The 13319-nt window shown below is 41.5% G+C and overlaps 1 protein-coding gene across 12 annotated transcripts in view; it reads right to left on the reverse strand.

Annotated features, from left to right (window-relative positions):
- The window catches only part of MAP7D2 (MAP7 domain containing 2), a 112933-nt gene that overhangs the window by 23914 nt on the left and 75700 nt on the right, over window positions 1–13319 (reverse strand). For all 12 annotated transcript variants that reach the window (XM_058712484.1, XM_058712483.1, XM_058712482.1 and 9 more), the window contains one exon: window positions 12987–13114. In XM_058712484.1, the coding sequence (XP_058568467.1) occupies window positions 12987–13114 (128 nt within the window). The remainder of the gene's footprint in view (window positions 1–12986; window positions 13115–13319) is intronic.

Here is a 13319-nt window from a genome sequence, read left to right on the forward strand (position 1 = left end):
AACCCAGTGATTCATCACTTACATATTATACCCAGTGCTCATTCCAACAAGTGCCCTCCTTAATGCCCATCATCCATTTTGCTAAAAAAAATAAAAATAAAAATGTCATGGTCATGGAGAAGAAAGGCTGAAGAGCTGTTCAAAGTTAAAGGAGACTAAGGAGACAAAACAACTAAATGCAGTGTGGGAGCCAGTGTTGGATCCCGGACTGGGGAAAAAGTGTTATAAGCGATCTCGCTGGGACAACTAGCAAAAGCTGCATATAGACCATAAATTAAGTAACAATAACATGTCAAAATTAAATTTTCTGATTTTTATAATTGTACTGTGGTTACACAAAAGAACCTCTTCATTCCTGGGGGTAAAGGGTCATGATGTCTTCAACTTACTCTCAAATGTTCTGGGGGAAAAAAATCAGTGTGTGTGTGTGTGTGTGTGTGTGTGTGTGCGTGTGTATGTGTCTATAGAGAGTGAACGTGAGTGAGTTGGGGGATGGGAATGATAAAGCAAATATGGCTAAACATTAATAGGATGAAAAGCATACAGGAATTCTCTGTTCTAGTCTTGTAATTCTTCTGTAGGGCTGAGAGGATTTAAAAATAAAAAGGTGGGGCACCTGGGTGGCTCAGTCAGTTGAGCATCTGACTCTTGGTTTGGGTTCAGGTCATGATTTTACAGTTCATAAGTTTTGAGCCCTGCACCAGGCTCTGCACTGGCAGCACAGAGCCTGATTGGGATTCCCTCTCCCTCTTTCTCTGCCCTTCTCCTGCTCGCTTTCTCTCAAAATAAAAAAAAAAAAAAAAACACATTTTTTAAAATAAAAAATAAATAAGCTTTTAAAAATTGATCTAAACTCAAATTATCCTCTAGTAAAACTGAAAAAGTACAGGATTATAGACTGGGTAAATGTATAAGTATGGCTATGAGGAAGGAGCATAAGTTAACATTTGTGATTATCCTTTTCAAGAAAATTTGCAGATAAGAATGTAAAAACTTATTTGAGAACAATGGTGGTGGCAAAAACAACTGGTAAACTGTCAAGGCAGGAGCCCTGATCCACAGTAGACACTCATCTGTAGGCAGGAGTAACCACACCATATATGCAGATGTATACAATGATGCCCAGTAATGACTGATTAAACATCTTCAACCATTGAAGGAATAGGCTGGCTCCAGGAATCTTCCATGAGCCCATGATTCTGAGTGGGAGGTACTTATTTGGGGCCATGCCGACAACCTGGTCTTAATTTTTCACTCGTGGACACACAGAATCTACTTTGTTTCTCAAAATCCACGATAAAGTGAAGTTAACCTAGGTTCCTGATACAAAATTGATCTCAGGCATGAGATCTCAAAGTGATTATCTTTGGCAGACTGTATTTTCTCGAGACGGTCACAAAAATACCTCTCCCGACTCAACATGATCTTTGGAGTTTCTTCCCCCATCCCACTGATTCTAGGTTGGCCTGAGTGCTGTGACCAATAAAACAGAGCAGAGAAGGAATGCTGTGCCAATTCAGGGCCCAGTACTTAAATGGCCTGACAGCTTTCACTTCCTGTCCTTGGGAGACACTCACTCTTGGGAACACTCCCTCCCTCTTGGAACTCAGCTGCATGCTGTGAGATGCCTAAGTCATACAGAGAGGCTATGTGTAGGCACTCTTTTCTGGTTGTCAGCCCCCACTGAGCTCTAGCCAATAGCCAGCATCAACTGCCAGTCAGGTGAATGGGCTATCTCAGACCTCCAGCTCAGTCAAGCCCTAGGTAACTGCAGCCCCAGGTGACAATGAATCTATGATGGAAGACCACAGGTGAAAACCACCAGGTGAAGCCAAGTCAACCTACAGAAAAAACACACAAAAGACCCCAAGAGAGACCCTCTGGTAAGCCCAAGTCACAGAGCTATGAGAATTAATAACAAATGGTTGTTTTATGCTACTAAATTTCGGGGGTTGGGTTGCTACATCAGCAATAGATAACTGAAACATTCCTCAGTGTAATGACCAAGGTGACTCAGAACATATTTCTAACAACCTGAAACCATTAGAGAACATTTCACACTGAAGAATTTGTGAGTACAGGCGGTGCCAACACTCAGAGGCAGGGACGGGCTGGGTGAACGCACTTGGCCACACTTGATTTCCTCTCTCTAGGTTACAAGAAGGAAGCTATGCTCCATCCACATCTTTGAGAGTGTTGCTGAAGCTAGTTTTCTAAAACCCATACAAGTACCCAACAATGCAAACAATGGAAATAAACTTGAGCGCTTAAAAGAGCAATGCCATTAATATGCACAGCCACGGAACAGTGGCTTAATTTATCTGAGATCCTGGAGTAGAACAATGTCCTGTCAGAGGCATTTATCACATGACCTGTCTGAGTTTCTGGATGGGGGTTCAAAGGAACTAACTAAACCACCATTCAAAGCCACATTGCTTCCAGTATTCTTTAAAGATCACACACACTTGGTCTGCACAGAGAGAAGGAAGGTTGAAAATGCCACTCTGACTGGGATTTATTTTGTGTGTGACATCATTTTAAGAATCAAGCATTTCTTTTTCAATATCGAGCGTACAAAAAATATTTATAAAATCTGAAGGTATGAAGAATGAGATAACAAATACCCATACACCTAACAACTAGTTCCAAAGAATGACACTGTAAATATGCTAGAATTTCCCGTGTGCCCTTTCTTGACCCCCTCCCTCACACCCCACTCAGAGGCCATCATTACTTTGCATTTTATATCTGCCATTTTCTTACTTTTTCTAAAAATCATTTTAGCACATTTATATCCATGAAAACAAGCTGGCTAGTTTTACACATGTGGGACGTCAATATAAATGTCATACTGCTGACATTCTTCTACAATTCCTTTTGCGGCTCAACACTATGTTCCTGAGATCTATCCATTGGTTGTGGGCAACTAGGATCCATTCTTTTCCACTGTTGTGGAGTATGGCTGGATTTTCAAGAACTTATTTACAGTCTACCTGACTTCCCACATTTCTCAGACCTAGTCCATACCAAGTGTGGTTCAGCCATTAATTTTCACCTGGGGAGAAATTATCTCCTTGAGCGTCTTAAAAACCAAGAAATTTTTGCTTCTCCTTAGACCTCTCAACTTGGTAATTCTGATTTAGAGGTACTGGAGCAAACTCCTGTCCCCAGGGAACTTCCTTTTTTTTAAAATTAACTTGTTTTATTTCTTATTTTTTTAAATTGACATCCAAGTTAGTTAGCATATAGTGCAACAATGATTTCAGGAGTAGATTCCTTAGTGCCCCTTACCCATTTATCCAATCCCCCCTCCCATGACCCCTCTAGCAACCCTCAGTTTGCTATGGAGACATATTTATGAGTCTCTTCTGTTGTGTCCCCCTCCCTGTTTTTATATTATTTTTGTTTCCCTTCCCTTATGTTCATCTGTTTTGTCTCTTAAAGTCTCATATGAGTGAAGTCATATGATTTTTGTCTTTCTCTGACTAATTTCACTTAGCATAATACCCTCCAGTTCCATCCACGTAGTTGCAAATGGCAAGATTTCATTCTTTTTGATTGCTGAGAAATACTCCATTATATAAATATATATATATATGTATATATGTATATATATGTGTGTCTATATATATATCTTCTTTATCCACATCTTCTTTATCCATTCATCCATCAATGGACATTTAGGCTTTTTCTATAATTTGGCTATTGTTGAAAGTGCTGCTGGGGAGGGGAGGGAAGATGGCGGCGTAGGAGGACGCTGGGGTCACCGCGCGTCCTGCTGATCACTTAGATTCCACCTACACCTGCCTAAAGAACCCAGGAAACCGCCAGAGGATGAGCAGAACGAGTCTCCGGAGCCAAGCGCAGACGAGAGGCCCACGGAAGAGGGGAGGAAGGGCGGCGAGGCGGTGCGCGCTCCACGGACCGGCGGGAGGGAGCCGGGGCGGAGGGGTGGCTCGCCGGCCAAGCAGAGCCCCCGAGTCTGGCCGGCAAAAGCGGAGGGGCCGGACGGACTGTGTTCCGACAGCAGGCGCGACTTAGCGTCTGGGAGGTCAGAAGTTAACACCTCTGCTCAGAAAGCGGGAAGGCTGGAGGACAGAGGGAGGGAGAGCTGCTGAGCCCTCGGACGACAGAGCTCAGCTTGGTGGGGAACAAAGGCGCTCGCCAGCGCCATCTCCCCCGCCCATCCCCCAGCCAAAATCCCAAAGGGAACCAGTTCCTGCCAGGGAACTTGCTCGCTCCGCGCAAACACCCAACTCTGTGCTTCTGCGGAGCCAAACCTCCGGCCGCGGATCTGACTCCCTCCCGCTGCCACAGGGCCCCTCCTGAAGTAGATCACCTAAGGAGAAGCGAGCTAAGCCTGCCCCTCCTGCCCCCGTGCACCTTGCCTACCCACCCCAGCTAATATGCCAGACCCCCAGCACCACAAGCCTGGCAGTGTGCAAGTAGCCCAGACGGGCCACGCCACCCCACAGTGAATCCCGCCCCTAGGAGAGGGGAAGAGAAGGCACACACCAGTCTGACTGTGGCCCCAGCGGTGGGCTGGGGGCAGACATCAGGTCAGACTGCGGCCCCGCCCACCAACTCCAGTTATACACCACAGCACGGGGGAAGTGCCCTGCGGGTCCTCACCACTCCAGGGACCATCCAAAATGACCAAACGGAAGAATTCCCCTCAGAAGAATCTCCAGGAAATAACAACAGCTAATGAACTGATCAAAAAGGATTTAAATAATATAACAGAAAGTGAATTTAGAATAATAGTCATAAAATTAATCGCTGGGCTTGAAAACAGTATAGAGGACAGCAGAGAATCTCTTGCCACAGAGATCAAGGGACTAAGGAACAGTCACGAGGAACTGAAAACCACTTTAAACGAAATGCAAAACAAAATGGAAACGACGATGGCTCGGATTGAAGAGGCAGAGGAGAGAATAGGTGAACTAGAAGATAAAGTTATGGAAAAAGAGGAAGCTGAGAGAAAGAGAGATAAAAAAAATCCAGGAGTATGAGGGGAAAATTAGAGAACTAAGTGATACACTAAAAAGAAATAATATACGCATAATTGGTATCCCAGAGGAGGAAGAGAGAGGGAAAGGTGCTGAAGGGGTACTTGAAGAAATTATAGCTGAGAACTTCCCTGAACTGGGGAAGGAAAAAGGCATTGAAATCCAAGAGGCACAGAGAACTCCCTTCAGACGTAACTTGAATCGATCTTCTGCACGACATATCATAGTGAAACTGGCAAAATACAAGGATAAAGAGAAAATTCTGAAAGCAGCAAGGGATAAACGTGCCCTCACATATAAAGGGAGACCTATAGGAGTCGTGACTGATCTCTCTTTTGAAACTTGGCAGGCCAGAAAGGCTTGGCACGAGATCTTCAGTGTGCTAAACAGAAAAAATATGCAGCCGAGAATCCTTTATCCAGCAAGTCTGTCATTTAGAATAGAAGGAGAGATAAAGGTCTTCCCAAACAAACAAAAACTGAAGGAATTTGTCACCACGAAACCAGCCCTACAAGAGATCCTAAGGGGGATCCTGTGAGACAAAGTACCAGAGACATCACTACAAGCATAAAACATACAGACATCACAATGACTCTAAACCCGTATCTTTCTATAATAACACTGAATGTAAATGGATTAAATGCGCCAACCAAAAGACATAGGGTATCAGAATGGATAAAAAAACAAGACCCATCTATTTGCTGTCTACAAGAGACTCATTTTAGATCTGAGGACACCTTTAGATTGAGAGTGAGGGGATGGAGAACTATTTATCATGCTACTGGAAGCCAAAAGAAAGCTGGAGTAGCCATACTTATATCAGACGAACTAGACTTTAAATTAAAGGCTATAACAAGAGATGAAGAAGGGCATTATATAATAATTACAGGGTCTATCCATCAGGAAGAGCTAACAATTATAAATGTCTATGCGCCAAATACCGGAGCCCCCAAATATATAAAACAATTACTCATAAACATAAGCAACCTTATTGATAAGAATGTGGTAATTGCAGGGGACTTTAACACCCCACTTACAGAAATGGATAGATCATCTAGACACACGGTCAATAAAGAAACAAGGGCCCTGAATGATACATTGGATCAGATGGACTTGACAGATATATTTAGAACTCTGCATCCCAAAGCAACAGAATATACTTTCTTCTCGAGTGCACATGGAACATTCTCCAAGATAGATCATATACTGGGTCGCAAAACAGCCCTTCATAAGTTTACAAGAATTGAAATTATACCATGCATACTTTCAGACCACAATGCTATGAAGCTTGAAATCAACCACAGGAAAAAGTCTGGAAAACCTCCAAAAGCATGGAGGTTAAAGAACACCCTACTAAAGAATGAGTGGGTCAACCAGGCAATTAGAGAAGAAATTTAAAAATATATGGAAACAAACGAAAATGAAAATACAACAATCCAAACGCTTTGGAACGCAGCAAAGGCAGTCCTGAGAGGAAAATACATCGCAATCCAGGCCTATCTCAAGAAACAAGAAAAATCCCAAATACAAAATCTAACAGCACACCTAAAGGAAATAGAAGCAGAACAGCAAAGGCAGCCTAAACCCAGCAGAAGAAGAGAAATAATAAAGATCAGAGCAGAAATAAACAATATAGAATCTAAAAAAACTGTAGAGCAGATCAATGAAACCAAGAGTTGGTTTTTTGAAAAAATAAACAAAATTGACAAACCTCTAGCCAGGCTTCTCAAAAAGAAAAGGGAGATGACCCAAATAGATAAAATCATGAATGAAAATGGAATTATTACAACCAATCCCTCAGAGATACAAACAATTATCAGGGAATACTATGAAAAATTATACGCCAACAAATTGGACAACCTGGAAGAAATGGACAAATTCCTAAACACCCACACTCTTCCAAAACTCAATCAGGAGGAAATAGAAAGCTTGAACAGACCCATAACCAGCGAAGAAAATGAATCGGTTATCAAAAATCTCCCAACAAATAAGAGTCCAGGACCAGATGGCTTCCCAGGGGAGTTCTACCAGACGTTTAAAGCAGAGATAATACCTATCCTTCTCAAGCTATTCCAAGAAATAGAAAGGGAAGGAAAACTTCCAGACTCATTCTATGAAGCCAGTATTACTTTGATTCCTAAACCAGACAGAGACCCAGTAAAAAAAGAGAACTACAGGCCAATATCCCTGATGAATATGGATGCAAAAATTCTCAATAAGATACTAGCAAATCGAATTCAACACCATATAAAAAGAATTCTTCACCATGATCAAGTGGGATTCATTCCTGGGATGCAGGGCTGGTTCAACATTCACAAATCAATCAACGTGATACATCACATTAACAAAAAAAAAGAGCAGAACCATATGATCCTGTCAATCGATGCAGAAAAGGCCTTTGACAAAATCCAGCACCCTTTCTTAATAAAAACGCTGGAGAAAGTCAGGATAGAAGGAACATACTTAAAGATCATAAAAGCCATTTATGAAAAGCCCACAGCTAACATCATCCTCAACGGGGAAAAACTGAGAGCTTTTTCCCTGAGATCAGGAACACGACAGGGATGCCCACTCTCACCGCTGTTGTTTAACACAGCGTTGGAAGTTCTAGCATCAGCAATCAGACAACAAAAGGAAATCAAAGGCATCAAAATTGGCAAAGATGAAGTCAAGCTTTCGCTTTTTGCAGATGACATGATATTATACATGGAAAATCCGATAGACTCCACCAAGAGTCTGCTAGAACGGATACATGAATTCAGCAAAGTTGCAGGATACAAAATCAATGTACAGAAATCAGTTGCATTCTTATACACTAACAATGAAGCAACAGAAAGACAAATAAAGAAACTGATCCCATTCACAATTGCACCAAGAAGCATAAAATACCTAGGAATAAATCTAACCAAAGATGTAAAAGATCTGTATGCTGAAAACTACAGAAAGCTTATGAAGGTAATTGAAGAAGATATAAAGAAATGGAAAGACATTCCCTGCTCATGGATTGGAAGAATAAATATTGTCAAAATGTCAATACTACCCAAAGCTATCTACACATTCAATGCAATCCCAATCAAAATTGCACCAGCATTCTTCTCGAAACTAGAACAAGCAATCCTAAAATTCATATGGAACCACAAAAGGCCCCAAATAGCCAAAGTAATTTTGAAGAAGAAGAAGACCAAAGCAGGAGGCATCACAATCCCAGACTTTAGCCTCTACTACAAAGCTGTCATCATCAAGACAGCATGGTATTGGCATAAAAACAGACACATAGACCAATGGAATAGAATAGAAACCCCAGAACTAGACCCATAAACGTATGGCCAACTCATCTTTGACAAAGCAGGAAAGAACATCCAATGGAAAAAAGACAGTCTCTTTAACAAATGGTGCTGGGAGAACTGGACAGCAACATGCAGAAGGTTGAAACTAGACCACTTTCTCACACCATTCACAAAAATAAACTCAAAATGGATAAAGGACCTGAAGGTGAGACAGGAAACCATCAAAACCTTAGAAGAGAAAGCAGGAAAAGACCTCTCTGACCTCAGCCGTAGCAATCTCTTACTCGGCACATCCCCAAAGGCAAGGGAATTAAAAGCAAAAGTGAATTACTGGGACCTTATGAAGATAAAAAGCTTCTGCACAGCAAAGGAAACAACCAACAAAACTAAAAGGCAACCAACGGAATGGGAAAAGATATTTGCAAATGACATATCGGACAAAGGGCTAGTATCCAAAATCTATAAAGAGCTCACCAAACTCCACACCCGAAAAACAAATAATCCAGTGAAGAAATGGGCAGAAAACATGAATAGACACTTCTCTAAAGAAGACATCCGGATGGCCAACAGGCACATGAAAAGATGTTCAACGTCGCTCCTTATCAGGGAAATACAAATCAAAACCACACTCAGATATCACCTCACGCCAGTCAGAGTGGCCAAAATGAACACATCAGGAGACTATAGATGCTGGAGAGGATGTGGAGAAACGGGAACCCTCTTGCACTGTTGGTGGGAATGCAAATGGGTGCAGCCGCTTTGGAAAGCAGTGTGGAGGTTCCTCAGAAAATTAAAAATAGACCTACCCTATGACCCAGCAATAGCACTGCTAGGAATTTACCCAAGGGATACAGGAGTACTGATGCATAGGGGGCACTTGTACCCCAATGTTTATAGCAGCACTCTCAACAATAGCCAAATTATGGAAAGAGCCGAAATGTCCATCAACTGATGAATGGATAAAGAAATTGTGGCTTATATACACAATGGAGTACTACAGGGCAATGAGAAAGAATGAAATATGGCCCTTTGTAGCAACATGGATGGAACTGGAGAGTGTGATGCTAAGTGAAATAAGCCATACAGAGAAAGACAGATACCATATGGTTTCACTCTCGTGTGGATCCTGAGAAACATAACAGAAACCCATGGGGGAGGGGAAGGAAAAAAAAAAAAAAGAGGTTAGAGTGGGAGAGAGCCAAAGCATAAGAGACTGTTAAAAACTGAGAACAAACTGAGGGTTGATGGGGGGTGGGAGGGAGGGGAGGGTGGGTGAGGGGTATTGAGGAGGGCACCTTTTGGGATGAGCACTGGGTGTTGTATGGAAACCAATTTGACAGTAAATTTCATATATTAAAAAAATAAATAAATTAAAAAAAAAAAAAAGAAAGTGCTGCTATAAACATTGTGGTGCATGTGCCCCTTTAAGACAGCATTCCTGTATCCCTTGGATAAATACCTAGTAGTGCAATTGCTGGGTCGTAGGGTAGTTCTTTTTTTAGTTTTTTGAGGAACATCCATACTGTTTTCCAGAGTGGTTGCACCAGCTTGCATTCCCACCCCAGGGAACTTCTTAAGGAGCTAATGATTCAGGTAGTTTTGACAGTACACAAGAAGTCCAGCTGTGTTAGAGTTTACTATTTTTCCTGCTTGCACTAACTAGAGATGACATGTACAGGGCTCTGGAAAACAAGGTCATTCTATTACTTCTTCTTTGCTGAAGCAGCAGGAATATGCTGCAATTCAGTGTAGAAGCAGGTATCCCTCATCCTTTATAAGTTCCCCAGATGAAATACATAGCCCAGAGAGGAGAACGTTTAAGGGAATGATCAGTGAGAGAAAAAAACTCATGATTGGCCCAGAAGAAAAGGGGAGGCAAAGGGCCTGAGTCCTTGGGCAAGAACAGTTCTAGCAACCCCCATACACACCAGCCAATCTGCTCTCACCCTCCAGACTCTAGTGCCCTTCTAGCTTCCATCGCACGGACACATCCTGAGCACCTACACTGCAACAATAAATCCCATTGGGCCTCACCCTCGTGGCAGTCTAGCAGGAGATGATAGAGTGCAAGAAGGCCTGCTCCCTTACTTCATGCAGGGCTCTGTTCAAATGTCACCTTCTCAGAGAAGTCTTCCCTGACCACCATATCCAGCCAGCTACTACTCCCCTCTACCACTCTATCATCTGACCTGGTTTTATTTTTCTTCGTGGAACTTCTCACCACCTGATGTATTTGCCTTTCACTGTTAGGTAAGCTTCACAAGGGCTGAGAACACTGGACAGAGAGGACACACTCTGTAGGTATATGATGAAGGAAGGAAGGAATAATAGGGGTATGTACATGAGGCTCTGTGAGCACGGAGAAAGGGGTAAATTCAGCTTTGGCTGGTTCTGGAAAGGATGACAGCCGAGCTGAGTTCTGAGGGATGAGCAATTTAAGTTGGACAAGTCTCTGTCCAGACTAGGCCTGCAAGTGTCCTCACCTGCACCCCCAACTCTCCCCCACCTCACTTGCAGCCTGTTCTAGTGGAGACTTTTCTCACTTATTTGGAGGTTCTCCAAAACATATGGCACAGGGACTTGCATTCATTCATTCCACAAATATTTATAAAGCACCGACTAGGTACCCATTGCTGTTCTACATAGATGGGAAGTTTTTAACATTTCTTTAAATTGAACTGCATTAAAAAAAAGTCTGGGATTTTAAGTCTCTTTGGTCAAAGTGAGCTTTTCATAAAATTCAGATGATATGTCCTCTAAAATATAAAATAGTTCCATACACACACACACACATATATAACAGAATACTATTCAGCCATTAAAAAAATGGAATCTTTCCATTTGCAACAACATGGATAGACCTTGAGGTTATTATGCTAAGTGAAATAAATCAGACAAACACTGTACTATCTCACTTGCATGTGGAATCTAAAAAATAACCAAACCAAACAAAACCAAGCTCACAGATCCAGAAAACAGACTGGTGGTTGCCAGAGGGGAGAGGAGGGTGGGGGAGTGGATGAAATGGGTGAAGGGGGTCAAAAGGCACTAACTACCAGTTATAAAATCACTAAGCCATGGGAACGCAATGTACAGGAGGGTGACTACAGTTAATACTGTATATTCAAATAGTGCATATTTGAGAGTTGCTAAGAGAATAAATCTTAAAAGCCCTTGCAAAAAAAAAAGGAAAAACATTTATATTTATGTATGGTGATGGATGATAACTAGACTTATGGTCATCACTTCATAATGTATACAAGTATCAAATCATTATTTCGTCCACCTGAAACAAATATAATGTTATCTATCAATTATATCTCAATTAAAAAATATAGTTCCTGAAACACACAATCAAGATTTTCAACATCAAAGAGAGCACAGAGCCCACTGGTAACTTGCTTCCAAAAACTGAATTCTCATCTCTACAGAGGGCAACAATCCCCTTAGATTACTTTAGTGAAATTTACAATGATGATGATGATGAAACTTGCCAGCTACTCTCCATGCAGGGACCATGATTCAATATCCAGGAAAGACAGGGGTGTAATCTGGAAAAACCTCCATACGAACAGGCTTTTCTCTCTGTTAATGTCCCACACTAACACCAGAGTAGTGACATGTGAATGGGGTTTGCAAGAGAGTAATATCACAACCAAAAACAGGCAATAGGAGCACAGAAAGAATGCAATGGACTTAAAACAAAACAAAACAAAAACTTGATACTATTAACTCAGCAATACCTTATGTAAGGATTTTAATTATAGAAGAAAGATATATCAATAACAGTCTATAAAAACCATAGTGTTCTCTGAACAAAATAATAATAATAGAGAAAAAGTCTCTGTTAGAAAGCAACAAATTAGAAATACAAACTGATGTCACTCTGAAATATTTTAAACAAATTCCCAAACATTCATTAAATTTGTTTTATCCTATGCTCTTTGAAAAAAATTGATGTACTAAACAAGTGTCACATGATTCTCTCTATATAAAGAGTTTCCCATTTTCCCAAATTAAAATTAAAATCATAGTTCTCTTTCTTTCTCAGTAAGTACAACTGAAGATGTTTCCATTCTACTGGACTGAGTTATTTCCTGAGTCATTCTTGTTGGTTACTGTAAGAAAAGTATTTTAATGACTTAAGAGAGTGGTTACAGTGTGAATTTGTTTTTCAGTTACACAGTTTCATTGGTGAGCTCATCTAATTCTTAACAAAAAAATACATAATGGCTTCATTTAAAAAAAAACAACAAACAACATACTGCTGATGGTGGCTGACAAGTTATTATTGCCTCTCTGTTGAAGACACAGATGAGGGAAGGAAGAGAGTGAGTGTACAAACACATGAAGTTGAGCACCCAAGCACAATGTAATCACTCTAGATGCAGGTGTAAGAGAGTGTCAGAAAAGCAGAATGGAACTGATGGACCAAAGGAGAAAATTCTGAATGATTCATCTCAGTAAATCAGAATCTTGTACTTAGCAGGCAACAAACCCCTGAAGAGCCCATCATTTATCCCAAAGATACACAGACAGTAAATGATATAACTCAAGGTCCAGCATTCCTCCTGCTTGCCTCTTGGACTGGCCACGACTCACGTGGCAGCAGGAAGCACATGCTGCACCGTACAGAGCCCCACCAAACTGCCTTAATGGTCTGACTGTGGCAAAGCAGAAAGATGCTTACTTGGATGTCACTGGAGAGGATGACCGCTTAGAAATGCTTCCTGGAAACTCACATCTTCTCAGAGGAGACCCGAGGCCCACGCTGGGAACAGAAGCTGTTGTTCGAGGGCCTCTCTTCATCTTCTCTGTCTGAAGGGCACACAGAATAGGTCAGCCATGGCCCATAACTGGCAATACTTCTACAATTTCTATAAACACCTCAGATAAAAGTGATGCATAGCTTTCTTTCAGAAAGATCTACATGAAGCTACAGTGCTTCCCACAATGGGCATATCTGCAGGGAAGCACCATGAGATCATCATAGTGAGGTCATCCAATAAAAAAAAAAAAAAAC

The sequence above is a fragment of the Neofelis nebulosa genome, chromosome X (assembly GCF_028018385.1).
Source record: "Neofelis nebulosa isolate mNeoNeb1 chromosome X, mNeoNeb1.pri, whole genome shotgun sequence".
Taxonomy (NCBI): domain Eukaryota; kingdom Metazoa; phylum Chordata; class Mammalia; order Carnivora; family Felidae; genus Neofelis; species Neofelis nebulosa.